The 24,646-nt window shown below is 54.3% G+C and overlaps 1 protein-coding gene across 12 annotated transcripts in view; it reads right to left on the bottom strand.

Moving 5' to 3' along the window:
- Positions 1–7,168: 7,168 nt before the first annotated feature.
- LOC104323151 (protocadherin gamma-C5-like) overlaps positions 7,169–24,646 on the bottom strand; it is a 181,597-nt gene continuing 164,119 nt past the window's right edge. For 11 of the 12 annotated variants that reach the window (XM_069772732.1, XM_069772727.1, XM_069772733.1 and 8 more), the window contains exons 3-4: positions 14,576–14,664; positions 7,169–9,632 (exon numbers count right to left, since the gene is read on the bottom strand). In XM_069772732.1, the coding sequence (XP_069628833.1) occupies positions 9,406–9,632; positions 14,576–14,664 (316 nt within the window). In that variant the 3' untranslated portion in view covers positions 7,169–9,405. The remainder of the gene's footprint in view (positions 9,633–14,575; positions 14,665–24,646) is intronic. The other variant, XM_069772726.1, reaches the window with a different exon arrangement.

Raw genomic sequence — 24,646 nt, 5'->3', positions numbered from 1 at the left:
GGCACGTGGGAAGCTGGTGTGGACAGAAGCCACCCCCATTACCCAAATACTTGTCATGATGGATATTCCCCAGGGATAAAACAGTAAGCAGAGCCCTGGTCACACCACTCGAGCTTTTCCTTGTCCCCAAAGGTGTATACACCCAAAAGTGTATGGCAGCTCTGTGACAGCAGTGTCCTTCCTCGTGACCCTGCGGAGAGGTCCTCCTGCCCTTGCTCTCATGGAAGCAGCACCAGCCTGGCCGCTGGCTGAGTTTTAGAGGTCAACCCAGCCAGAAATCGGCCAGGCTGCAGCTCCCTGCTGCTCTGCTGGGATGAAGGATGCTTTCTCCCAGATGGCCGCTTTGGAGGGACAAATGCTTTGCCACATGCTGGTGACCGTGGCTTGGTCCAGGAAGAGTTGCCCTTGTGACCAGTTCTGTGTATGGGGCTGGAGCTGACTGCAAAAGGCTGCGTCCTTCATGCATGGACAACCGAGCCCAGGCTGTGTTCCTCATCCCAGGGCCAAGCACACATTGCAGCAGCTGTTTTCCTGCCGAAATCCTGGTAGCATCTCATGGTAGGTACCCCGTGGGGTATCTGAATCCCCCCTGCGGTCAGCCCTGGCCCCTCCTGCCCAGGGCAGCACTGCCTTTACTCCCTGCTTGTGGTGGGGAGCAGCCCTGCTCCCCTCCCTGGCCCTGTGGGTTTAGAAAGGTGGTGGTGGAACATCACCAAGGGGGTCCTCGGTATCCCCTGGAACTGCTCCAGCCCCTCCTGCTACAGCAAGCTGCCACCAGCATCTCCTCCCCATCCCTAATCCTCCTCCATGCCTTCCTCATCCCACCACAGGCACAGTCTTGGGGGGTTGTGCCCATCAGCCAGGCCTGTACCTCAAAATGTCCCTGCCTCTTCCCCAGCCCCCTTTCTGCTTCAAGGCATCCTCGTTGCTGCAGTGGGTGTGGGATGGGGCTGGCCGGACAGTGCTTGCTCCACGGGGCTTTCAGGAGCTGGTCCCTGCTGGCATGGATGCTGGGGACTGCAGGGGTAATTTAAAAATGAGGACAGAGACCTGATTATTGCCCTAGTTTGTGTCAAAACTCCTTAGTTCTTTTTTTTTTTTTTTTTTTTTTTAGCAGCCTTTTGATGAGCTTATCAATGACAAGTTGCTAATTGGGGAGCAGGAGGCCCTGAATTGGTGTGGTGGGGCAGGGAGTGGGGTCTCCTGGGGCACCCCACAGTTCAACACACCCGCATTGGCCTGTGAAAATGGGGAAAGAAAAAAGCCATGATAAAGTAATGGTCTAAACCTGGCACTGGGCCTGACCAGGGGGATGGAGGAAAGCCAGGCTGGGACAGCCTCAGAGGGGCATGGGACTCATGCTCGGCTAGGGGGTGCAGACAGCCCAAAGCTCTGCAGGGGCCAGCAGACCTCATGGTCTTCAGCAGGGAGAGGTGCTGTGTTACGCCCCAGGGTGCTGAAGGTGGTGGGGGCGTGCATTTCTGGTTTCTAACAACACGAAGCACCCACCAGCATCATGCAGAGCAGTGTGGTCCAAATTTTTTGATTGCACCCCCCCAATATATTTATTGATTTATAAATTACCTACACAAACTACTGGGCTAACATATACATTTTGAAGCAGAACCTAAACTACAAATTTAAAAAGGATGGGGTAAAGATAAAATAAGCACTATTTTTAAAAGTATTTTTTTATTTATTAACAGTACAAAAAAATCTTTTCTTCCTGCACCCCAGTAGACTATCTCATGCACCCTGCTATGGGGATCATGGGGTTGGAGGGAGCTAGCCCAGTCCCCCCGTCTGGTACCAGTGGCCCCTTCCCCATGCTCCCCCTTCCCCCCCCAGATACTGCCCCGCACAAAGCAGCTTTGTCTGCCTCTTCCTCTCCCTCTCCTCCCATCTGGCCGCTCTCCCTCCCTGGCACCCGTCCCATTCCCCTCTGCAGCGCAAGGACCCTCCTTCTCTATTTATCTCTGGGGATGGGTCCAAGCCCCCCTGTTGCCCTGCTGTGGCTCACAGGGACGCTCCTGGCTGTGCCCTGGTCCAGAGCTGATGGGAATGATGGCAAGGTCCCCACTCGACCAGCCCTGGAACCTGTCCACATCCTGGGGACCAGTCATGCAGCTACCACCAAGGCGAGCAGTGGGTGCTCCCCAAAGCCCTCTGGAGCCGGCACAGCACAGGGGGGTTCCTTTCCCTATGGCACGGCATGGCTTCACCAGCTGCTTTCCCTTCCCCATGCCAGCAGGGCTGTGTTGCTTGGGGTTCACCCAGGAGGGCTCCCCAAATCCCATGTGTCGTGAGCCCTATAGGAGAGGACGGGAGGTCTCCGGGATGCGGCTCTGCTCCCTAGCCCGAAACTGGCAGTGGCTTCCAAACCTTGGCCAGTGGGATGTGCCTGGCGCTATGCCACCCACGTCCCTATCTCCTGAAAGGGGGACATGCCCTAACACGGCCATCCCCAGTCCCCTTCCTGCTCCCAGCCACCCTGGCAAAGCCCTGGGTGGTTTGGCTCGGCGTCACTGCCCATTCACATGGAGAGGGTGTCAAAAACCCCCTCCCTATGCCAGGCATGGCCACTCTGGGCATGTGCCGAAGGGAGGAGGGCTGGGCAGGCAGTGCTGGGCACAGGCAGCCCCTGCCCATCGCTGTGCACACTGCTGAAGGAACATTTTGGCCGTGAGTGGCTTTTCTTGAATTTTTGTTTGGCTGGGGGTTTCCCAAAGCACTGCCTCTGCCTGAACTCCCTGAGGGCCAATGCAGGCTGTGGGCATCCTGCCTGGCTGTGTGCCACCAGGGACTCCCTGAGGATGGGTTTGGAGGGGGCCAGCACTGGTCTCTAGGGGAATGGAGGGCTGTTGCTGACTGCAGAGGCAGTAGCAGGCCCAAGGACCAAGAGCATGGGCTGGCGCCTCCACCAGCAGCTCAGTGACAGTGACCCTGCCAGGTCGCACCCACAGCATCGCAGGGGCCCCAGCAAGTTCTAGCAAAGCGTGCTGGCTCCGGGGAGGCAGCAGTGTCTCCCTGGAGCTGAGCCCTTCCAGCTACACCGTGGCCTGACAGCAGTGCCCACAGCATCTCCTCCCTCCACCCGGTTTGCTTTTGTCCAGCCTGGCATCCCTCTCCTTCCCCATCCATGCCTGTCCCTCTCCCCAGCTCCATGACTTCAGCTCTTGGCTGCAGCTGCCATTGGCTCCCTAGGGACAAGCTCATCCGGCACCCGGCCACCAGCATGGCTGGGGCAGGGGCTCTGCCCTGCAGGGGGGGACAGACAGAGAGACAGAGTGGGCTCCAAGCAGCTCATGCCACTGCATGGCAGAGGCCATGACAAGCTCAGGCAGGCTGCGAAAGGGCGAAATCCCACCATGTCCTATTTTGTCCGGTCTCCTGCAACCCAGAGATTGGCTGAGAGCTGGTCCTGCTCCTCTGCGTGATGGATGAGCTCTTGGCAGCCATCGAGCCCTGGTGGGGCCAGCAAAGGGCAGGCAGTGCCCTCCCTCCACCCTCTCCTTCACCGCAGTCACAAGGTTTCAGCCAGCAAAAGGCAAATTTTATTTCGTCTCTGCATGCTGGGCTTAAACTGTTAAAAAAAAAAAAAACAAAACAATCAAAGCGCCAGGAAGTGGATTTATAGAGCAGGAAGGAATGTGGAGGATGGTGATACACCTCTCAGTCTCACCCGGGAATGTGAGGCTGTGAGAGGAGCCGGCTGCATCAGGGGGAGATAAAATCCCAGGGGATGTTATGGCAAGGCGCTGGTGGGGAGCCCGGTGGCACGGGCTGTGGGAAGGGCTTTCCCAGAGTGCCACCCTGCTATGGACACCCACTCTCCTTGCCTGGCTGTTTGCACCCACTGCCCCAGAGAGGACCTTTTAGACCTTTTCTATCCCAAGCACCAAGATTTCTGAGTGTTTTTTGGCGGCATCAGCTGCCCTCCCTGCTGATGTGTTTACAGGAGGAGAAGCCCCCCCACTGCCGCTGGCTCCCTGGGGGTTCTTCTGCTCAAGACAGGCTCAAAATCCAGCTGCAGGCTCTTGGCACTGGAATGCACAAAGACCCATTTAATCCTGTGGCTCCCAGTGTCTGTGTCAGACCCAAGGCGACTACTTCCTTTGGGGACCCCAAAGGAGGGGGCGAGACGGAGCTGAGTGAAAATTCAGCTTTTTTGGTGATCTTTTTCCCCCATTCTTTGCTGGGTGAGGTCACGGCTGGAGGAGCTGCCTGACGGGACTCAACCCATGACAGGAGCCTGATGCCAAGGAGCACATCAGCAGGCAGGATGCCAGCTCCCCACCCAACCCTCCCTGGGGCCAAGCGACCACAGGTCAGCTCAGTTCACAAATCCAGTGGAAAACTGGGTTTGCTCAATTCCTTTTTTTTTTCCTGTTGTTGTTTTAGTTTGATTTTCAAGGTCAACTGGCCAAAAAAAGTGACTGCTGAGAACAAGAGCCCCACAAGCTGGTGACATGGGGCCATCGCTGCCTGTGGCGCCTGCAGGCTCCAGCCCCGCCAGAAGCAGGTGGTGAGTTAGGGACAATCCCCAGGGGAAGGACAACAGGGTCTCCAGCACTGAGTGACCTGTTCCTGTACCACCAAGGTTTCCAGCCCAGCTGCCTGCAGAGCAGCCTGGGGCTCCCCTGGTCCCATGCCATGGATGTACCTGGGAGGGTGACAAGGGACAGTGGGCAGGAGCAGGGAAGAGGTGCTGGCCTTCTCCCAGTGCAGGGCGGGGGAAGAAGGAGATGGAGGAGGAGGAGAAGCAGAGTGAGACAGCAGCAGGAGGGCACCGTGTGTAGGAGGATATGAGCCCCTTCTGGCTGTTGAGGGATGTTCAGAGCATCCAAGCATGGACCCTTGCCTGCCTGATACCCTGCCCCAGACCCAAGGTCCCCCTCTGCTCGCTGGCTGGGCCACCTCAAAGTTTGCTGGTGAATACACTTGCACACCTGGTTAGGGGGTGGGATACAGCCACTCAAACCCCCCTGCAGCAGCCAGCATCAGGCATACGGGCTGTAAACCATGTCCCACTCCAGTCACAGAGCCCCTGAGTACCCTCCATGGCTGGAGGTGAAAGACCCCCCCTCCATCCACTCACTCACTCCCACCCCACATCCAGGATCATCCCCTCCTTTCCAAGGTCAAGTCACCCTTCCCGGGAGCTATGCCTCTAATCCCCCGATGGTCACTGAGCCATTGGGGGTCAATCTTGCCACCTTCTTTGTGTCCTTTTTATCAGGGCTGTGATTTGGGCTCTGTTTCTGTTGGCCTCCCTTTCTCATCACCTCAGCTCAGGAAGTCCTCCGTTGGCTAACCATGCTGCAGTGAACATGTTCCCGCTCCCGTGTGTCCCTGTTAATTAGAATGGCTGACCGGGTTCCCTTCATCAGTGCTAATTGGCCAGGTTTGTGTCTTTGCGTATTTCCCTTCCCAGTTTTCGCAGAGCCCTTGGGTGATTTTAGTGCAACAGAGAGGAGAAACAAAATGAAACTCAATACGCATCCTCACACTGCGCACATCCTTACACTGACACCAGCAGCTGGGGACATGATGGAGCTCAGGGCACCTGGGAGGCTGTGGGCTCCTGAAGTCATACCCACACCCGCAGCTCTGCAGAGCCTCTTTGCTCCCCACCAGCAGTGGCCATCACCCAGGTGGGGACCCGCTGGCCTGACCCTCCCCTCTTCCTCCACCACTGCCTGGCTCCAGGTGCCCAGTGGCATCACCGGCAAACTGGGCAGCAATGCCCAGTGCCCTGGGACGATGCCACCCGGGCTAGGGCAGGTGCTGGGAACAGCCCATGGGTGGCACCTGGATGTGCTTAGCCCCGGTCCCCGTTAGCAGTGAGTCAATGTGATTGATCCCCATCGTCATCCCCCTGGACCTGTCCCTAACACGCTCCAGGTACTCCAGCGTGGGAGGGACAGTGGCCCCCAGGGCCAGGGGCAGAGGGCACGGCGTGACAGGGGCCCCACAGCGCCAGGTCCCTGCCCTGTCACCATCCTGACCCCCAGGCCCTCCCCTGTAGTCTGGGACCGCCTGCCCCAAAGGAGGATGCTCTGGCTGGAACCCCCTCTGGTGTGTATGTGTGTGCACAGGCGTGTGCATGCGTGTGATCACATCCTCATGCACAGGGAGCGGAGAAGGGTTGACTCCGAGGGGTGCAGGGGAATGTGTGTGGGGGGGGTGTCCCCTATGAGGTGCATGGGGATTTTCAGGGGTCTTTGCAGGAGTGGGATTTTGCGGGGGGGAGGGGGTAAGTGTCTCTGTGGGGTGCAGGGGATTTGGGGAGTGTCTGTCAGTCTGCAAGGGGGTTTTGGGGGGGTGGTCTCTGCATGTGAGGGCTGTCTCGGGGTGGTGGGGGGTGTGGAGGCCACAGAGCTGCAGCCCGGACGGAGGCACTGGGGGGGGCTGAATGGGAATACGGTGAGGGGGGGCTGTGCCCTGCGCTCCTGGAGCCTCCTGTGTGCTGCTAATGTGGGGGGGGACTAGCTCCAGTCCCCTCTCCCCACCTCCCGGGTTATGTGTGTCTGTCTGTCTGTCTGTCTGTCTTCCGGGACTGCTCTGTCTCCTCCTCCTCCACCCTCCCCCTCACATCTGGGCAGCAGCAGCTTATTTTTTCCTCCGGTTGTGACACCCCGAGTCACGGGACGTTTCTCCCTGGCCTGTGTCAGACCCCCCCGCAGGGAGAGGGCAGGGGGCTCGTCTTGGCCAGGAGACCCTGGGCACGGTGCCTGACTCCCCCATCTGCCCTTCCTCAAGCGCAGAGAGGGGAGCCCAGGCACCACAAAAAGCAGATCACCTCGGGGCTGGGGAAGGGAGAACAGATCCCTGCCAGTGATGGGGAAGGGCAACTGGATCCCCTCAGGCTGGGGAAGGGGCTGTAGCTGTGGACACCGCGGTCTCCTCAGTGGGGTGTGCCAGGGTCTGCCCTGCCCTTCCCCAAAAACACCAGCCAGAGCACATCAGTGCCACCCACGGCCGTGTCACACTCAGACCAAAGGCCTGGGGGGACCCAAGGACAGAGGTGTCCCAAGACCATCCCCCCCTGCTGGAGCCAAGCTGGGGCTGAACCACCCCCCACCCCGCCAGCAGCCTTGGCACAGTGGCAGCATTGGGATGGACAGGCCCCATCTGTGCCCCCCTCTTCCCACTGGAAAAAATACCATTTATTCAGAAGAAAACATTTTATTATTTTTTTTTTCCCAAAGAAAAAAAGCGATATAAATATTAGAGTATAAAACTTGCGTGTAACACATCGACGTTGGTCTATATGGGTATAAGAAGGATATAAGCATATATATAATATATAGTATAATTCAATATTAGACACATTGAAAGGGCAAACGTGTTTCATTTTACGTACACTCGGAGCACAGACCACATGGAAAGAAGATACAGAGAAAATTGAAAATACTGGTGTCCACAAGTTAGTTACCGAGATTAAAAATAACACGCCACTAAATACACGACACTCACTACGCTACCTCAGATTGCAGATTAAAAAGAAATATAAAGACTACGATTCAGCTACAGCATTTCTAGAGAGGGGCAGGTGGCAGCTGCAGGGGACAGGGTGGGAACCGCTCCCAGCGCAGCCAGTGCCGGAGGTGGCTGGATCCGGATGAAACACGTTGGATGCTCCTGCTGCCCTGGGTTTGGGGAGGGGGGGTGGTGGGGTGATGGCTGCCATGCTGGAGCCTGGCTGAGAGGGATGGATCTGCTCAGGTGAGTTACGTGTTAGTGATTAAAAAGGGAAAAAACAACACGCACACCCTGGGAAACCCAGCATGGCTGCTTCCTGGCACCCCACAGCCCCTCTCCTCGCTCTGGCTACACAAAGTCCCCCTCTGCCTTCCTGGGGGGACTCAGAGCTCCTTTGATATGGGAAGCCGGCCTGGTGCAAGGGTGATGGTGACATGGAGAAATTCTATTCCTCATCCTTCGATTCCATCCACGGGTTGGAAAGCCCAAAGCCAGCAGGAGCATCACCTCCTCCAGGCTGGTCTGGCGTGGTCCCATGTGACGCCTCCCCCCCTTGTTGCCCCGGCTTCCCAGCTTTGCAGCATCACCCCACGTTCACCCCCAGCTCTCGGGTACCTTCTCTGGCTCTGGTCCCCAAACACCACCAAACCAACCGTCACTTACTCAGTCACCAACTCTGCACCAAAGCCATGCACCAGCAGCTCCGCAGATCTCACCTCTTTGAGTGAGACCCCAAATAACCCTTATTTGGGGTCTACACCCCAAATAAGAAGCAATGAGTTTCCCCATCCCGCTTGACTGATCCCACCCCCCACCCTCCCCCAAGGCAGCCCCAGCGCAAAGGCTTGGGCAGCTGCCGGCACATTCACACCACACTGCGTGGGCATGCGAGAACTTCTCTGGGTCCGTGGAGCTAACTGCGCTAGCGCAGGTGTGAGGTGAAGGACATGCATGCAGACACGGTGTGCAGAAACGTGAAGCATCTTCCCCTGGTGCCCATAGCAGGAACTCAGCCAGATGGCTGCCTGGCCACAGGGGAGCGAGACTCTCTCAGCTTTAATTCCAGAAGAACATTAACTGTACATATAAATATTTACTGCAAAGAAGGGATGAGATGTGTCTGCTCTTCGGAGACCCCTAGAACTGCTGGGGCAGCTGCTGCACACCTTGGCATGCTCCTCATTGAATTCCCTACCTCTCAGACATCAGGAGGGGGGTTTTTTGTCTCATATTTCAGGCCATTGGTGGTTGCACTTCTTAAAAAAAAAATGTTGAGGATGCAGCTTTGCCATATTCCCTTTGACTCATGCAATATAAACACTTACTTTTTTTTTCCCGGGTAACAGGTAAGCAGGAACTGAAGCACTCCCTACCAACTTCTTAGCAACAAATCCATCGCTATCATTAACTGAGGGTGAATTTTACTAATGGAAAGTTTAAGAGCAAAGATCTGGAGCATGGGCTCTAAGCTAGGAACTGCCTTTTCCTTTAAAAAAAAAAATGACTGAAGGTCTATAAATTAAAATATCCGCATTAAAATTATTTACACTGGGCAAAGCCGAGCACAAGCCTTGTGCCTTTCTCGGACTATCTGGGAACAAATCGGATCCAAAGATGTGGCAAAAGACCTTCCACCCTTGCATATTCTAATACCCGAGGGATCGTATAAAACATTAGCAAGTATTCACAGGGCACTTGTTTGTGTTCGGTTTAGCTTCTGGATTGGTTTTCATCATGAGATCTAACAGCAGCAAGACCCTGCTCCTAGCTCTGATGATGATGAGATACATTCGCAGCATTTCCTACTTTTTGCATCACAAAAAAAAAAAAAAAAATCACATTCGTCCTCCGGCCTGGGCTGTGGTTTGGGGGAGTGCTGGAGCCGGCTGCCCTGTAGCTCTAAGGTCTCCTTCTTCTTCTCTACTTCTTCTCCTTCTTCCCGGATTTCTTCTTGTTGCCTCCCGAGGAACCGGCGCTCTTGGCGTCACGCTTGCCAGCGGCGTTGGTGAGGGTGGCGGTGCTGCCCGGGATGTAGACGTTCTGCCGGTAATCGGGGACATGCTGCAGCGTGAACTGGGGGCCATAGCGGGCGCTCAGCCCCATGGTGCCCGTCCCGCCGCCCAGGGTTGAGTTGCCATCAGCAGCTTCTGTGGGGGACACCGGAGGAGGGGACAAAAAAGAAGGGCAGGTTGTTAGTGCTGGCCAGAGCCCACCCCAAGCCCCAGCAGCCCCGAAAGGCTCTCATGGGGTGTCAAACCCAGACCTCAGTGCCACCAACCTTCGCCCCCCCCCACCCGTCATTACCCTCCAGCACTACTGCTCCATGGAACAGCTGCAATGTGCGTATTGGGGAGCATGGTGCAGCTGGCACCAAAAATCCCTTGTTTCCATCTCACGTCATTGTTAAAGGTTTGGTATTTGGGGCTGGAGGCTGGCTGGAGTAGGGCAACCTCTCCTCTGCGCTTAGCAGCGATGGGGCTGCCTGTCCCTCCCTGCCTGCCTGACGCTGTCTGCTCTGCCACCCTCCCCGGCTGCTGCCTCCGCAGAAAAACATCCCTCCCTCCAAAAGTGGCCCATTACAAACATATTGTACAGACATAACCATTAGTAATGCATTAAGGGAAATCCAATTTTTTTTTTTTCCACTGCATTTAAAACCCTGCCCCCATTATTTCTCCAGCCAGGTTTATTCAGGGAGCAGAGCACATGAGCGAAGAAAATCCCTCCCCTGCAATACCACAAAATGGCTCTAGGAAGCCAAGCACGAAGCAAATCAATGCTGAAGTGTGTCCTACGGTCCAGATCTGGGAGCAGGGGGAGGGGAAGGCAAATTCATTCCTGTCACTCTACAAAGCCCCAGCAAAGAGAGAGCAAGCGCAGGGGTGGGAAAATGCACACGGCCCCCGCGCAATGCTGGGACACTGCTGGAAGATAGAGACCAGATGGAGACAGAGGGGATGCACAGAGGCAAGGGGAGAAATGAGCACGGCGGGGATGGCAGAGCACAAGCAATGCTGTTGCCATGAGCCGCTGTGGGAACTCACTCCAGCGTGACTGCCCATGCACAGCCCACCATGGGATCCTTGCACAGCCCTGCTCAGAAATGATTTGCTAAACCCCTGCCTTTGCATTGGATACTGTGGATGCCATTTCAGCCTTTTAACTGCTTCGTGCATGTGGCTATGGTCACGCTCTCCTGGGAGGCTGGAGAAACCCACCAAGGACACCTGAAGGGCCCAAGGGAGCGTCGGGGCTACTGCTCCCTCCTCTCACAGGCAGAGAGACTGAGGGAATAAAGAAAAACAACGAGCAGAGAATGTGGGCTGGTCCCTTCCTTTTTTTCTCCTTGCTCCAGACCAGATCTGTACACTCCTCCGTGTTGCCTTTGCTTTCCCCTGAGCAGATGGAGGTGGCTAAGCCAGCCAGAAAGCTACACAAAAAGCTGGGCCACATCCCACCAGCCCCCCTGAAATATTGCTGTGTACACATTCCCTTGCAGGGGTCGGAAGTATTAAGCAACTGCAGTTTGAAAAGTTACAGCTGCTCTGCTGGAGCAGGCAGAGGAAAATACACATTGAGTCCGAAAACAGGCGGGATATTGTGCAGGAAGGCTGGGGGACACGCAGGAGGGTGTAGAAACACAGCAAACCACTGTGGGGAAATGCCATTTTGCTTTCTGCTGTGGAAGCATTCAGTGGCAGGAGAATTTTTCTACAGTCCCCATTAAATGGGTCCCAGACCTGGCGGGGCTTTGAGGACCTTGGTCTGGAGAAGGGCTGAAGGAGATGTGCATATACAGTTAGTGACATTTATCGCTAATCCTCAGCCCACCTCATCAGCAACTTGTTTCATTAACAACCAACTCAACCCCATACCCATCAGGGTGTTATGAACAGGGACAGGATGGCTGGAGATGTGCTGTCAGGCCAGGCTGCAGCCAGGGGCCAGCTCGCATGTGGACTATGACCTCTGGCAGTGGGGCAGATTTTTTTTTCTGGGCTCCTCCAGCTGGATACAGCCTGACTGGGGTCTTGGGCACCTTCTCCTGTGCCTTCACCACTGGGTACTGCTGCCGTGCTTCCCTACTGGACCATCCCAGCTGCACCAGGGCAGTGAGGAGGCTGTGGGATCCCAGCGGCATCCAGGACAACTGGTCCCTGTGAACTAGTTTGCAGTCACAGCACAGCTTTCATGGGGGAGAAAAAGCCACCCGTGAAGTTCCCAGCCTGCCTGTTGGTCCAGGGTAAGAGCAAAGGGCTGTTTCTAGGTAACATTGACATTAAGGCTGAAAAGAAGAGAGAACAGGAACAATAGAGGTTTATAAATGGGCACAGAGCTGCTCTTGCCAAGCAGGGCACTTCAGCTCTTGTTGCTGGAAAGGTTATGTTCAGCCTTTACCAGAACTCAGACATTATCCCAAACGATCCTGAGGAGGAAAACAAGAATTTGGGCTTTGGCAAAAATAACCAGTTAGTGGCTCCATCGCCCTCATAAGCAAAGGGGAGGAGAGGCAAACTAGAGGCAGCACTGGAGCACATGCTCCTGCAGCTGCTGGTGGGACTTTCAGGAGAACCCAATATAGCGCATCTGCCCCTGCCTGCAGGCAGTGGAGCTGGGGAGAAGGACCTCCTCGGGCTGCCTTTCCATCTGCTCTTCCACCATCTCATGGCACCCCTATAAATTCTCACTGGAAGCCAGAGTATTTTAAGGACAGAATGTCTGCCCTTTAGTGTCTGGTATCCTGGAGCATCGGTGCTCCTTGGTCTGTCGTAGCAGCTGCCTCTGTCCCTTCAGATGGCTCAAAACACTGGCTTGTCATATTGTTTCCAGCTGCAAGGGGGGAAGATCCAGAGGAAGGGAGACAGAAGCCCCACACCAGGGTCACAGCCCTGGGGGAAGCCAGCTCCCCAGGCACACTGGCTTGGGAGGGTGATTTAACCATTGGGTAAGTAAGTGATTTAATCCTCAGAGCAAGTGGATCGTGCAGGCTTGGCATGGCAGGGCCAGTTCTGCCTCTTGCTAAAGCGAAGGATAATCCCTGGCACAGGGTAAGGATGCAGGCAGAGCATCGCCAGCCCCTTCCAGATGCTCATGGAGCAGAGCATCACCAGCCCCTTCCAGATGCTCTTGGAGCAGAGCAGGATCAAAGGAACTTCTGCCTCCCAGGCAGTCTCTGCTCGGCACAGACTTGAGCATGGGCTTGATGTAGTGCGGTGGAAGTCAGCATCAACTGCTCTGTGCGGGACCAGCTCACACTTGGGAGGAGCGGGTAGGCAAAGAGCACACAGTGCCATCATCTGTGTCACTGTGTCCCACCTGCCAGCCTAGAGCTCAGACAGAGACCAGCAGGTGACAGTAAGAGATAAGGATCATTTAAATAGCCAGGAAACATTACCCAAGGATGGGCAGCACAAAGCTTAATGGGCAATTAGCACTGCCCCTAATCAAAGCCTGCTCCAATCAACACTATTAATGAATGAGAGCAGAAAAGGGGGGGGGGGGGGGCAGGGAGGACAGAGAGTAGGGGAGACATGAAAACACAGTGCTGGTGGAAAAAGCTTATGCTATGTCTCCATCCATCCATCCATCCATCCATCCAAGCAAGGGACCGGTGGGGGCAAGAGAAGGATGGAGAGCATGGAGCCATCCTCTCCCTGGGGCTGCACCAGGGAAAACCCTTATCTAGCAGATGGATCTGATTTAAATTAACCCCCTGGATGCACTGAAGCCGTGGGAGAGGTTAGGACTGTTTGAGACTTGTGGATTGGGGGAGATTTGCTGCAATAGGGCCCGGGGCTATGTGGAAGTTGGTGCTTAACCTGGAAGGGACCTGCTCATCTCTCTGGTCTTGGGGACTGCTGGAGCAGCAGTCAGAAAAACAGCTTTATTTGCGAGCAAGGAAACCGGATCTGGAGGCACTGGCTGATGATAACCACGTGCAAGGCCGGAGGCTATTTTTCCATGGTCGTTTTTTAGAGCAGAGACACATTTTCGCATTGTTTCTTTCCTTTCAGTGTAAACAACTCCCTTGCCCAAGACCTTCGTCCCCTTCCCTGGCCACGGCAGCTGTGTCTCCAGGCTGCCTGGTGTCTGCAGAGCAGCAAAGTTCAGCTGCAGCAGCTTTCCAAGAAAGCAACACTAAAGCCATCCCTCCTCCCCCAGATTCCTTCTCTCCCAACAGCTCAAAGGAAACATCCTAAGCATTTTGCACAGGGTTTTATGGCTGTGCTGCTGCTTCTATTTTTAAATCAAGGGGGAAAAGACTTGGCGGTATTTATAAATAAAGGCTGTATGAAAACCAGCCTCTTTATCTGTAGTGCTGCACAGAGTGATAAATGCACTTCTTTTACATAAAGCCATGGAGACCGCGGGTGCATGGGAACACCCCTCCCTGCCCACCACTTCCACGCAGCACAGCCATAAACCAGAACAAACCAACCCAAAATAACCCAAACCCCAGCAACTACAACTGCAAAGAGCCAGCAGCAGCCAGTGGGGCAAACCTTGGTGAGCCCACGGCTCGGTGGAGGGACCCGGTGTGAGCAGAAAGCACACACTGGCATCTCTGGACAGGAGGCTTGTTGCGGCTACTGTCAGGCATTTACTGTATTCCTGGTCCAGCCTCTAGCCACAAGCAAATCTTCCAGGCTTCCTATCTCCTCGCCTTACAGCAAGTTGCAACACAGCAGACATTTCATTTACTGTGACTTTCTGAAGCCAAGTAGCTTACAACACATCTCAAGACTGGCTCTTTCATGTAACACAACCCTGTCACAAGCCAGATAATATTCCGTCTGGTACATAGATGATATAGTTTGGGTGGAAGAGGTACCCCTGTTTACAGCATGCCTGATGCTGATGGCTATCTGGTATCTCCTCTGTCTGAATCCGTCCCGACCCCTCTCCTCTGCAGGGCCAAGGAGAGAGACAGCAGTGCTTTTCCACCAGCATCTGTTGAAGAAGGACTTTTGAAGCCACCTCAGTCAATCCAGAAACATCAATCCCACCAGCCTCTTATCTAATAGCATGCATCTGAGAAGTTCGCACGAAAGCAAGTGCCATAGTTTTTCCACACACAATGGAGACCAACCGTTTGCTGAAGCCAGGATCATGGCTTGGAGCATCTCCGTGTCAAACTGGTTGTTCGGCCAGGCTCCACCTTCCTCTCCATTCTGGGAGCTATGGGAAAAGAAAAGAAACAGCAAGTTACTAAAGCTCAGTCAGGAGGCGTGGGCTTGTCAGAGAGCATGAGAAGCCAAGGCTGCCGGCTTGTCCACTGGTGGAGAGGAGTTTGCAGGCTTTAAATCCTTCTATTACATAACACTTAAGAGTCAACACACTTTCAGAAGTCTCCCAATACCAGAAGCACTTGGGGGCTCAGTGGTCCTTCCAGCAACACCTGCCTAACTCTGGCTGACTTCAGAGACAGCCAGCACCTCATCACCTCAAAATCCCTGTGGGTGCCTTCCCACCAATATAACACCACAAAAAAATGCTGGTCCTAAAGTCCCAGAGCTGCATCCAGTCTTGTACGACCAGGTCCTCTGTTCCTTTTGCAGGCCATGTGAGTGGATGCCCCTTTTGAAGTATTTCAGGCTACTGCTCTGGTCTGCAGCTTCCTTTGTGAGACTGAGAGTGAGAAAACCCCACAGTGTGATCGTGGCATGCAGCCAGCTGCCCAGTGCCATGAAACCTGCTCTGAAGGAAGTCCAAAAGCAGCCGCTGGCTCTGCAGAGCTGGCAGCAAACAGTCCTGGGGAGGGTGGAGCAACATGGAGAGGAGAGAAGGGAGGTGGGTGCCCACCTTGGTTCCCTGGGACTGGGCGATGGAGGGGCTGAGCACCACAGATCTGCCTGGGAAACCTCTGGGAATGTTACCAGGCTTTAAGGAGGGTTTGTGGCCGAGGTTACAATCAGCAGTCTGTGCGCAGTCTAACAAGACCCGCTTTCATGTTTGCCAGGTGCCAGCTGTGCTTGGCCACTGCTCACTGGTGGTGGCACTTCCCCTCCGAAGAGGTCAGGGCTGTGCTCCCAGAGCACCCCCCGGAGCTTCACTGCTTCCAGCAGAGACCTAAACATCTCACCAGCTTCCTCGATCCTCCTCTGCTCTGACCCTAAGTGACCACATCACTCAGACTGCCGGTCTCCCCTCTCCCAGCTGAGTGCTCTGACCACCTGCAGCTCTTGCTGCCCACTGGGATGCCAGGCTCTGCTGTGTGCTGGCTTGCCTGGGACAAGGGCTGCCCTGCTCTTGCAGCTGGGAGATCTCCAGAATTGAGATGGGGGAGGGTGAAAGCCCTCCCCCTTGGAGAGAGCTGAGCCTGTTTCCCAGGCAAATGTTCAAACCACCAGGCTGCAAGGCATGGAGGTGGCCTCCTCCTCCACCACAGTGGACCCAGCCCTTGCACCCAGGAGCTGCCAGACCCTGAAGCCCTGCTCAGACATGCTCAGACAGCCGAGCTCTCCCCCAGCTCTGGACTCTCCTGTCACAGCTCCATGCTTGAGCACTCAGCACCCTGCGCGCTGCAAATGTCAGTGCAGGCACTGCCCATGCCAACTCAGCGCTGCGTGCTGGGTGGCAGATGGGCTCTTCACCACCATGCTGAGCATCCTGCTGCCCGAGTTCCCCCCGCCGTTTGCACCCACAGCAGCCTTCACACACAGGACAGGCTCAATATGGCCATTTCAGAAATGAGATGGACCCACAGGCACATCCTTGAAGGTTGTATCTGGCATGTAGTGTGGGCAGCTCCCGTGTCTAGGTCGCTGCCCTAGCTGCATCAAAGCTCTGCAAGGAGAGAAGCCCTGAATGCACAAGAGCTTTCACTATCCTCCCTGTGCAAATGTCCTGCACACAGGAAGAAAAACTGCAGATGCACGGGATGGATAAGAGTGCCCATGAGCTCTGATCAGGCCCCACATGGCCCTGCTCAGTCACACAGCTTAGTATGGACCAAGTGAGGGGTATACATGGGCAAACTCCCTTTGAAACACAAGATCTGAGTGTAAGGATGCATGTATGGACACTCCCAGTTACTCTGCAGAAAATCTGGTCTTAAGCAACTTGTCCAAAACCATGCAGGACCTGTGCCAGGACCACATGACCACCAGTCCCTTCCCCTTCTGTACCTCCTGCCTGATCCAGCCCCAGCGGGGTGCAGGGCACTGCTCTTACACCAGTTTATCTGTGAAGGATGCAAACAATCCCTAATGTAGCAGAGACCGCCCTGGCACGACGCTGTCAACAGCACCGCCTCTGAAATACCTGCTGTCTGCTGCAACCCAGGGCATCCCGAAAACTATTTATATCCATCCTCTGCTATGTGTGTGGTGGCACAGTTTCAAGAAGGCCAGAAGCAAGGCTTGCCCACCTCGCAAATTGATTTCAGCGCTTGTGTGATGGTTGTGCTGAGACTCCTTGGACATGGGTACCGCTACCCTGCACTCAGTGTTATGCCAGTAAGCAGCGTGCAGGCAGTCCAGGCAGCGAGGACAAGGAGGAGACAGCCCTGGGGCTGCAGTGACCTGTTAATGTCACAAGCACAGCTGGGAATAGCACCCCGGGCTAGATCCAATAAAGGACTTATGAACCTAAACACCATTGCAAACCACAACCCATTCAGTCACCAGTTAACACCAGCAGCTCCTGCCCCACCAGCTGCCCCCGTGGCTGGCAGCTGAGGTTCCCAGGTTTTTCAGGGCTGCAGGAAAGCTGCCCAGAAACACTCTGGTGCCTCCCAGACACTGCTTCTGGCTCTAGAGGCTGCCCTAGCACGGTGATGGGATCCAGGGATGGGGAAAGGGAAAGCACAAGGAAGTGCCAAATCTTTTTTTCTTTTTTTTTTTAGATTGTAATATTCTGGTAGTTTGAACTCTGTTTTGAAATCAGAGGCCCATGTTCAACTCCCTCTTCGATGCAGCAGTGCCAGCATCACATTTTCCACCTCCCGAAAGACTCTTTCCTCCCCTCCTGCCCCTCCTTCAGGCAATGGGTTGCACTGGACAGAAGCTCCTCCTGCCTCCTGTCAAAGCCGTGCCTCTGTGCCCTAGGACAGAGGGAATGCATGGAAGGAAAGGCTCACTCTGTGGTCAGGGCATTCACCTGGGAAGTAGGACCAGGACCCCCAGCCTCACTGAACTCCCTAACCAGGTGGTCCTCACTCTCCACCCCAATGATCCTTGGCCCCATGGCTGCATGCAGGCACAGACAGGAGAGCTGGCCACCACAAAGCACCAGACTTGTCCAGGGCTGGGTTGGAAAGCAGGGGGAAGAAGGATGGTGGTTAGTCCCTGAAGCCTGGGCGAGGGTTGTGCGACACAGTTCAGCCTGTCCGGTGCATGGCACAAGAGGAACAGCTGTACCAAGAAACGTGTGGATCTTGTTTAGGTTGTTTTGAGCTCTTGTTCTGGAGCTGTATGCCCTCAGGGAGGGGTGGCCATACAACACCAGAGAGCAAAGGGAGGTTCATCCCTGAAGGAAGGGGAGATGGGCAGCCTTTCAGACCCTTTTCCTTTCTTCTAGTCTTAGAGAGGGAGTGAACACACATGAACTCACATGGTGGGCTTCACCAGCCCCTGCATTATGGCTGTACCCCAGTGTCAGGGGGACAGCCAAAGTCCTACATCCCCTTAATGCCTTCTGGGATCACAAAATCATAGACTGATTCAGCTGGAGAGGGACATGAAGCACCCAGTCTAATGAAGGTGGGAAGGTCTCTGCCCCAACACCCCACTCAAAGCAGGGCCAAGCTTTCAGCTGGACCCAACTTGATATTAGATGCTCAGGGCCTGACCAGCCACATTTTAAGTATGAGATGGATCTTCCTCTCCGGCCTCCTGTTCCAGTGTTTGACCACCCTGGGGTGAAAAACATTTCCTAACATCTACTCCAAATTTGTCTTGTTGCAACATCTGCCCGTTACCCCTCATCCTTTCACTGTGCACCTCTGAAGACAGCAATGAGACCCTTCTCCTAGCTCTCATGCCTCCAAGCTGAAGGAGCACTCTCAGCCTCTCCTCCCCTGCCTTGGGCTCCAGACCGCTGATCATTTTGGTGGCTCCCATATGGCCATGTCTTTGTCGCAGTGAGGAGCCCAAAACTGGGCACAGTGCTCCAGGTGTGGTCCCATTAAGAGAGGAATTGAGGGCAACTATCTCTTCTTTTGACCTGCTGGCTACAATCTTACTAGTAAAACCCAGTCAGTCTCCATCACAGCAAGGGTGCACTGGTGACTCATGTTCTACCTGATGGTCCCCAAGTCCTTTTCTGCAAACTTACTGCACCCAGTGTTCCCAAATTTTGCACAAACAGCCCCAAAGCTGTGTGCCTGCTTCCCATGATGCCACACAGAAAAGCTATTCTAGAAATGGCTTAGAGCTGCAAAAATGGTATTGAGCTCACTTCTCAAAGCAGGAAATTCAAGTGCCTCAATTACTTGCAGTGCAATCATCCAGAATTCAGAGGCACAGAAAAAAAACAAGTGCTGTAATCTAAAAATGCTCAAAAATAACTTCCTGCATTGGAAAAAGGCACACAGCTGATGACCAGATCTGGCCGTTTTCCACAGCTATAGGATGGAGTTGTGAATCAGAGCTGTGAATCACTGATTCAATAGCGAGCAGCCTGCCCTGCCCTGCTCCCTCTGCCTGGGGCGGGCAGACCTCAGAGTCCCCCCTTGCAGCCCTGCTCCCCACTCAGCGGCAGCCTTGGGTGCTGCTGCAGGGAGGCTGCCCGGAACAGAGGGGCTGGTTCCTATGGAAATGACTCCAAGGACTCGCTGTTTATGCCATTGACTCAATAGGTTTTTCTCTAAAAACCCATCCCCCATAGGATAGATTTTTTTCTCTCTCTTCAATTCTACTCCACACTTCAAAGCTCAAAAAAAGAGCTGGCTTTCATTTTCAGGAACGTTTCCAGCACAGCTAGAACTGGAGGGAAGGAAACAAACCCATGTTTGAAACAAACTCAGGGATGCAGCATCTTAGGGGGCTCAGGACATGGTGAACACAGAGCACGGGACAGCAGAGGCAGTACAGCCAGTGCATGACCTGCAAATGCCTTCACTAAAACTGCCTACATGGAAATTGAGGAATGATGAAATGAAAGGCTTGCCCTGCAGCCTTGACACAGCCCCACCACATGCTGCATCGCAAGGCTGCCCCCATTACCGAGGACTCCCTACAAGCATCTACCGGAGCAGTACAGGGTGGACCTGGGTGCTCTGCTGACTGGCTATTTTGTGGCACTCCAGACCACCACAACCCTTTTTAACTTCCACTTGAGCACAGAATTATTCATTTCCTTGTGGGGTTGCTATGGAGCTCGTCACTATGGCAGCCACAGGCCTTGCAAACATTGATTTGCACAACTGCTTGGTGTATTCCTGAAAAATTGTTTTCCTCGCTCTGCAGCTGGAAACACAAGCCATAGCAGCACCACAACAAACTGGAAAAGTTTATTCATGCCAGACCAGTGCTGTCAGAATCCTAGGGGCTGGAGAGGACAGCCCAGCACCCTGTGGATGAGACCCCGGGACCCTGCAGTGCTTGGCAGGGCTCCTGGCAGCACTTGCCCTGGGGATTTCCCCAAGACACTCTCAGCATCCTCCCTACTCTCTCATTTGGGGCTTTCTGGCTCCTATGGCAGTGGCCAGCACTGCTTCCACCCCACAGCACCGGCTGCTCCCAGGCTTCCCCGCTCTAGGGAGGAGGATGTGGCTGGGGTTTGTTTCTCCTCTCAGCCTCTTCCCCTTTCACTCCTGTTTGCTCCACAGCTCTGGCTGCTGCTCCCACGCTCCCATCACCTGCACTGGCAGCTTGTCTGGGGTAGCACTCTGCCCTCCCCTACGCACCCAGCTCCCAGGGCCAGGGGGGTATCTTCAAGCCCATTCCCCCAGTCCCATTCCTGGGCATCCCCTGGTCCCCCTCAGGCTGCCTCCCCCCCCCAACTCCCCCTGCACTGCTCTTTCCTCTCTCCCAGCTTCCTCCAAGCCCTCCCCACCCCCTGCCACCTCCCACACACAGCTCCAGCTGGAGGCAGCAGCAGAAGTAAAACCTCCGCCTGCGCCGTTTCTTGGCTGGCAAAGCGACAAGCAAGAGGGAATGAATTCATCCCTGCCAGTGCTGAGTCTCCACCGCACTCAAGGTGTGCTGGGGACACAGACCCACGGCTGGGGATACAGACCCAGGGTCAGCATCCCTCTGTCCTAGCATCCATGCCAGCCTCCCACAGCCCCAGCCCACCACCCTCCCACCTCCCCCAGCCTCTGAAAAAATGGCACCAGCTCCAAAATTGCCACTATTTCCTGCCTTTCTCCCTTCCTTAACAGAGGATGCTGCTGGCCCTTCCCCCACACTCCCCCAGCTCCCCACGTTCCCTGCTGCTTCTGTAATGCAATTACAAGGGCAGGAGAGGACCTGGATGAGGCCCAGCTTTACGATCATGACTTTGCAAAGATGGGATTGAAAAATGTTAGCAGGCAAGCAGGGGGAAGATTTGCAGCCTCCCAAAGCACCGGCGAGTCATTACATCCAGCCCATGGAACTGCTGGGATGCTGCTCTGCCAAGCAGAGGCAGAAGAAAAGGCCATGATGTCTCTAAAATGGGGACCAGGGGCAGTCTCCTCTCCTGGGGACTCTTCCAGCCCTCCTGGATGAGCCGGAGCTGAGACCATTATTATTTCACCCAGCCCATCCTGCTGCCCCAAACATGCCAGGAAGGATATTTTGAGAAATTCTTTGGAAGGGTTTTTGTGCCTATTTGTCAGATCCTTGTGCCTCTGCAGCCAGCCATGGCATGTGCTCAGCTGTGCAGGAAGCAGATGGAGACAGAAAAATTAAACTAATACACATAGCACCTGCTAAATTACCTAAAATAGCATTTCTATACATAATGCTGTGATGATGAAACTCCTGATATTCTGGGGGCTTTCCAGAATAAGAAATGTGTCCCATCACTAGGATATTTCCCTTTCTCCATAAAAGACTCTCCAGATTCTGTCCCACCTGGCAGGATCCAGCTGGCTCAGACTTCAAAGGCCGTGACAAATGCACATAAAGGGATTATTGGCCCAGGATGATCAATGAGGGAAGGAAACATTCCACTGAAGAGGGCTACATGATCTAGAAAGAAGCCTGCATACTGAATCTGCTGAGACGTGGGCTGTTAATAGACAAAAGGGTGAACACTGCGAACAGGAGTGCTCACTGGCATCGTGCACAGCATGGGGGACCAGCTCTGTGGTCTCTTAGCTAAGGAAGGGGAAGTAGGGTGGGACAAGGAGACATCACTACAAAACCTTCAGCTTTCAGTCTCAGGATTGGCTCAGCTCCACAGGAAGGGGGGAAAGGAAAGCTGTTACCCAGGGACAACACCTGCTCCCAGTGTCAACACAGCTCCTGCCTGTCGCAGCGCCCCAAATCCACTCCAAAATTGCACCATGGAGCTGTAGCCCATGCTCAGAGCAAAGCTGGGCTCTAAGCAGCTTTGTAGTGCTTTAAAGCTGCGCTGTTTGATGGGAAACCACAGTCCCATCTAAAGCCATGAGCTTCTGTGTGGTCTTCAACCTTTCCTGTTTCAAGACCCACCAGGGCACCCCTAAACCTGGCAGATACAACTGTCTGACCCTTGCTGGGCTTCCATGGTTTCCTCCAAGGTGTTTGCTGAGCAAAAGACACACAAACAGGCTGAGGGCTGGCATGGGCTGCATCATCAGGCATGAACAATCACCTTAAATACTCCCCAAAAAGGCAACTTCTTTCCCAGACTCCCCAGGACCTGGCACAAGCTAGTGATTTGAGCTCTGCAGCCCCAGAGGCTTTGGTGGGGGAAAACCCTCCCTTCACAGCAGAGCCCCTTTACTAGCACAACTCCTACTTCACTCAGAGGTCCACAGCCCACATTAAAGCACAGCGGCTCTCTATCTTAGGAGAGCGCTGCGTCACTTAGATTACAGCTGTTCCTGCAAAGCAATGACCTCAAAGGGATTTCCAGAGGGAGCTGTGATTTTTCAGGCTACTGGGCTCCACTCACACCTTCCCGAGGCCCTGGGGTGGCAACTGAGAGCAGCTTCATGCTTTGCATGCTGCAGGAGCTGTGGAGGAATCACTCAATACTCAAGCATCTGAACAGGCAGACAAATGCAAACCAGCCAGAAGAAGCTGTAATTTTAGTCCAAAGACTGTTGCACCTCTTTTGATTCACTGCAGAACATGTGGAACCTCATCTGGCAAAGTGAGTACCACTACTGGCTTTAACTTTTGAGTGCATTTGTGATGGAAACCTGAGGATTACAATTATTTCCTAAACTTCCCAGGGTGGCAGTTATTTCTACCGCTCCTCTTGTGCCTGTCAATGAGGAGCTGAGGGTGGGAAGCCTGCATAGCCCAGAAGTGCCAGCAGTTGGTCCCAGCACTCCTGGCCTTCCCCAAGCCGTGGTGACACCAGCTGTGGTGCACATCCCACTACCTGCACATTCTCCACATTACATAGTCCTGACGACTGTCTCCTTTTCCCTTTTTCAGCCTTTTTCCCCCACACTGCCCATCTACTCATTCAATTACCCCAGGCTTCTGGAAGCTGTTGAGTGGTTTCAACCAGATCCAATGGCCAGGTGGATGCTACTCTTCCACCATTTGCATGAAAATCAACATGCTACTGACATGCTACTCTTCCACCATTTGCATGAAAATCAACAGAGAAAGACCTTCATTGGTGTCTGCTACTAGGGAAAGGCTCAGTTACCAGCCATGCTTGGCCCACTGGCTCTCCCATCACTACCCATCATCACATGAGTGGCTGGAAATCGCAAAAGCTGCTTGTTCTGCTGCTACTTTGGAGCTGGGCACAGCCTGGGATGCTGTGTGGGAGGACAGTGGTGGTGGGGAGGGGCTCTGAGAAAGCAGGAGGCTGGAGATGCAGTTGGGGAATGGAGAAGAGGAGCACAGGGAGACCCTCACTGCATGGTGCATAGGAGGGTGGCAAGGGCAGATATTGTGGGGGGAAACATCGGGGACCTTGACCGGCTGGAGGAGTGGGCTCATGTGAACCTCCTGAGGTTCAACAAGGCCAAGTGCAAGGTCCTGCACCTGGGTGGCAGCAATTGCCAATGTCAATACAGTCTGCAGGATGAATGGATTGAGAGCAGCCCTGTGGAGAAGGACTGGGGGTACTGGTGGGTGACAAATGGGATACAAGTAGACAATGTGTGCTCGCGGCCCAGAAATCCAAGCGTCTCCTGGACTGCATCACCAGCAGCGTGGCCAGCAGGTCAAGTGAGGTGATTGTCTCCCTCTGCTCCACTCTCCCGAGACTCCCCTGGAGCACTGTGTTCAGCTCTGGGGTCCCCAGCACAAAACAGACATGGGCCTGTGAGAGCAGGCCTAGAGGAGGCCACCGAAATGTTCCGAGCACATGAAAAGCTCTGCTATGCAGAGAGGCTGAGAGAGTTGGGGTTGTTGAGCCTGGAGAAGAGAAGGCTCTCGGGAGACCGTACTGCAGCCTTTCAATATATAAGGGGGGTTTATAAGAAAGCTGGAGAAAGACTTTTTACCAGAGTCTGTCATGAAAGGACAAGGGGCAAGGGTTTTAAACTGAAAGAGGGTGGAGTTTGGGTTGGGCATCAGGAAGAAATTTTACAATGAGGGTGGTGAGACACTGGAACAGGTTTCCCAGAGAAGCTATGGACACTCCATCCCTGGAAGTGTTCAAGGTCAGGTTGGACAAGACTTTGAGCAACCTCATCTAGTGAAGGATGTTCCTGCCCATGGCAGAGGGGTTTGAGTGGATGATCTTTGAAGGTCCCTTCCAACCCAAACCCTTCCGTGATTCTATGAAAAGATGCCAGAAGAGCCATGGTGGGGCATGAGAGGGACAGAGGGGTCACAGTCACAGGGACCTGGCTCTGCAACCCAGCGGAAGCACTGGAGGGAGAGGACTGCTGCAGGCTGCAGCTTGGCTGGCGCCTCTGCCCAGCACATGCCAGTTTTCACAACATTTTCAATCAAAAAGTGGACAGAAGGTCAATCTGTCAGTGTTTACCCTGACATCCCCACTGGTGCAGGTGTGCATGTGCTTTATAGCACTTGCTGCTATATCCACTACAATGTTACACAAACTTGCAACGTAAATTCCTGTGGGGTTACAACACCTGCAGACACCCCTG

The sequence above is a fragment of the Haliaeetus albicilla genome, chromosome 27 (assembly GCF_947461875.1).
Source record: "Haliaeetus albicilla chromosome 27, bHalAlb1.1, whole genome shotgun sequence".
Classification (NCBI taxonomy): domain Eukaryota; kingdom Metazoa; phylum Chordata; class Aves; order Accipitriformes; family Accipitridae; genus Haliaeetus; species Haliaeetus albicilla.
This window is presented reverse-complemented; position numbering and strand designations above follow the sequence as displayed.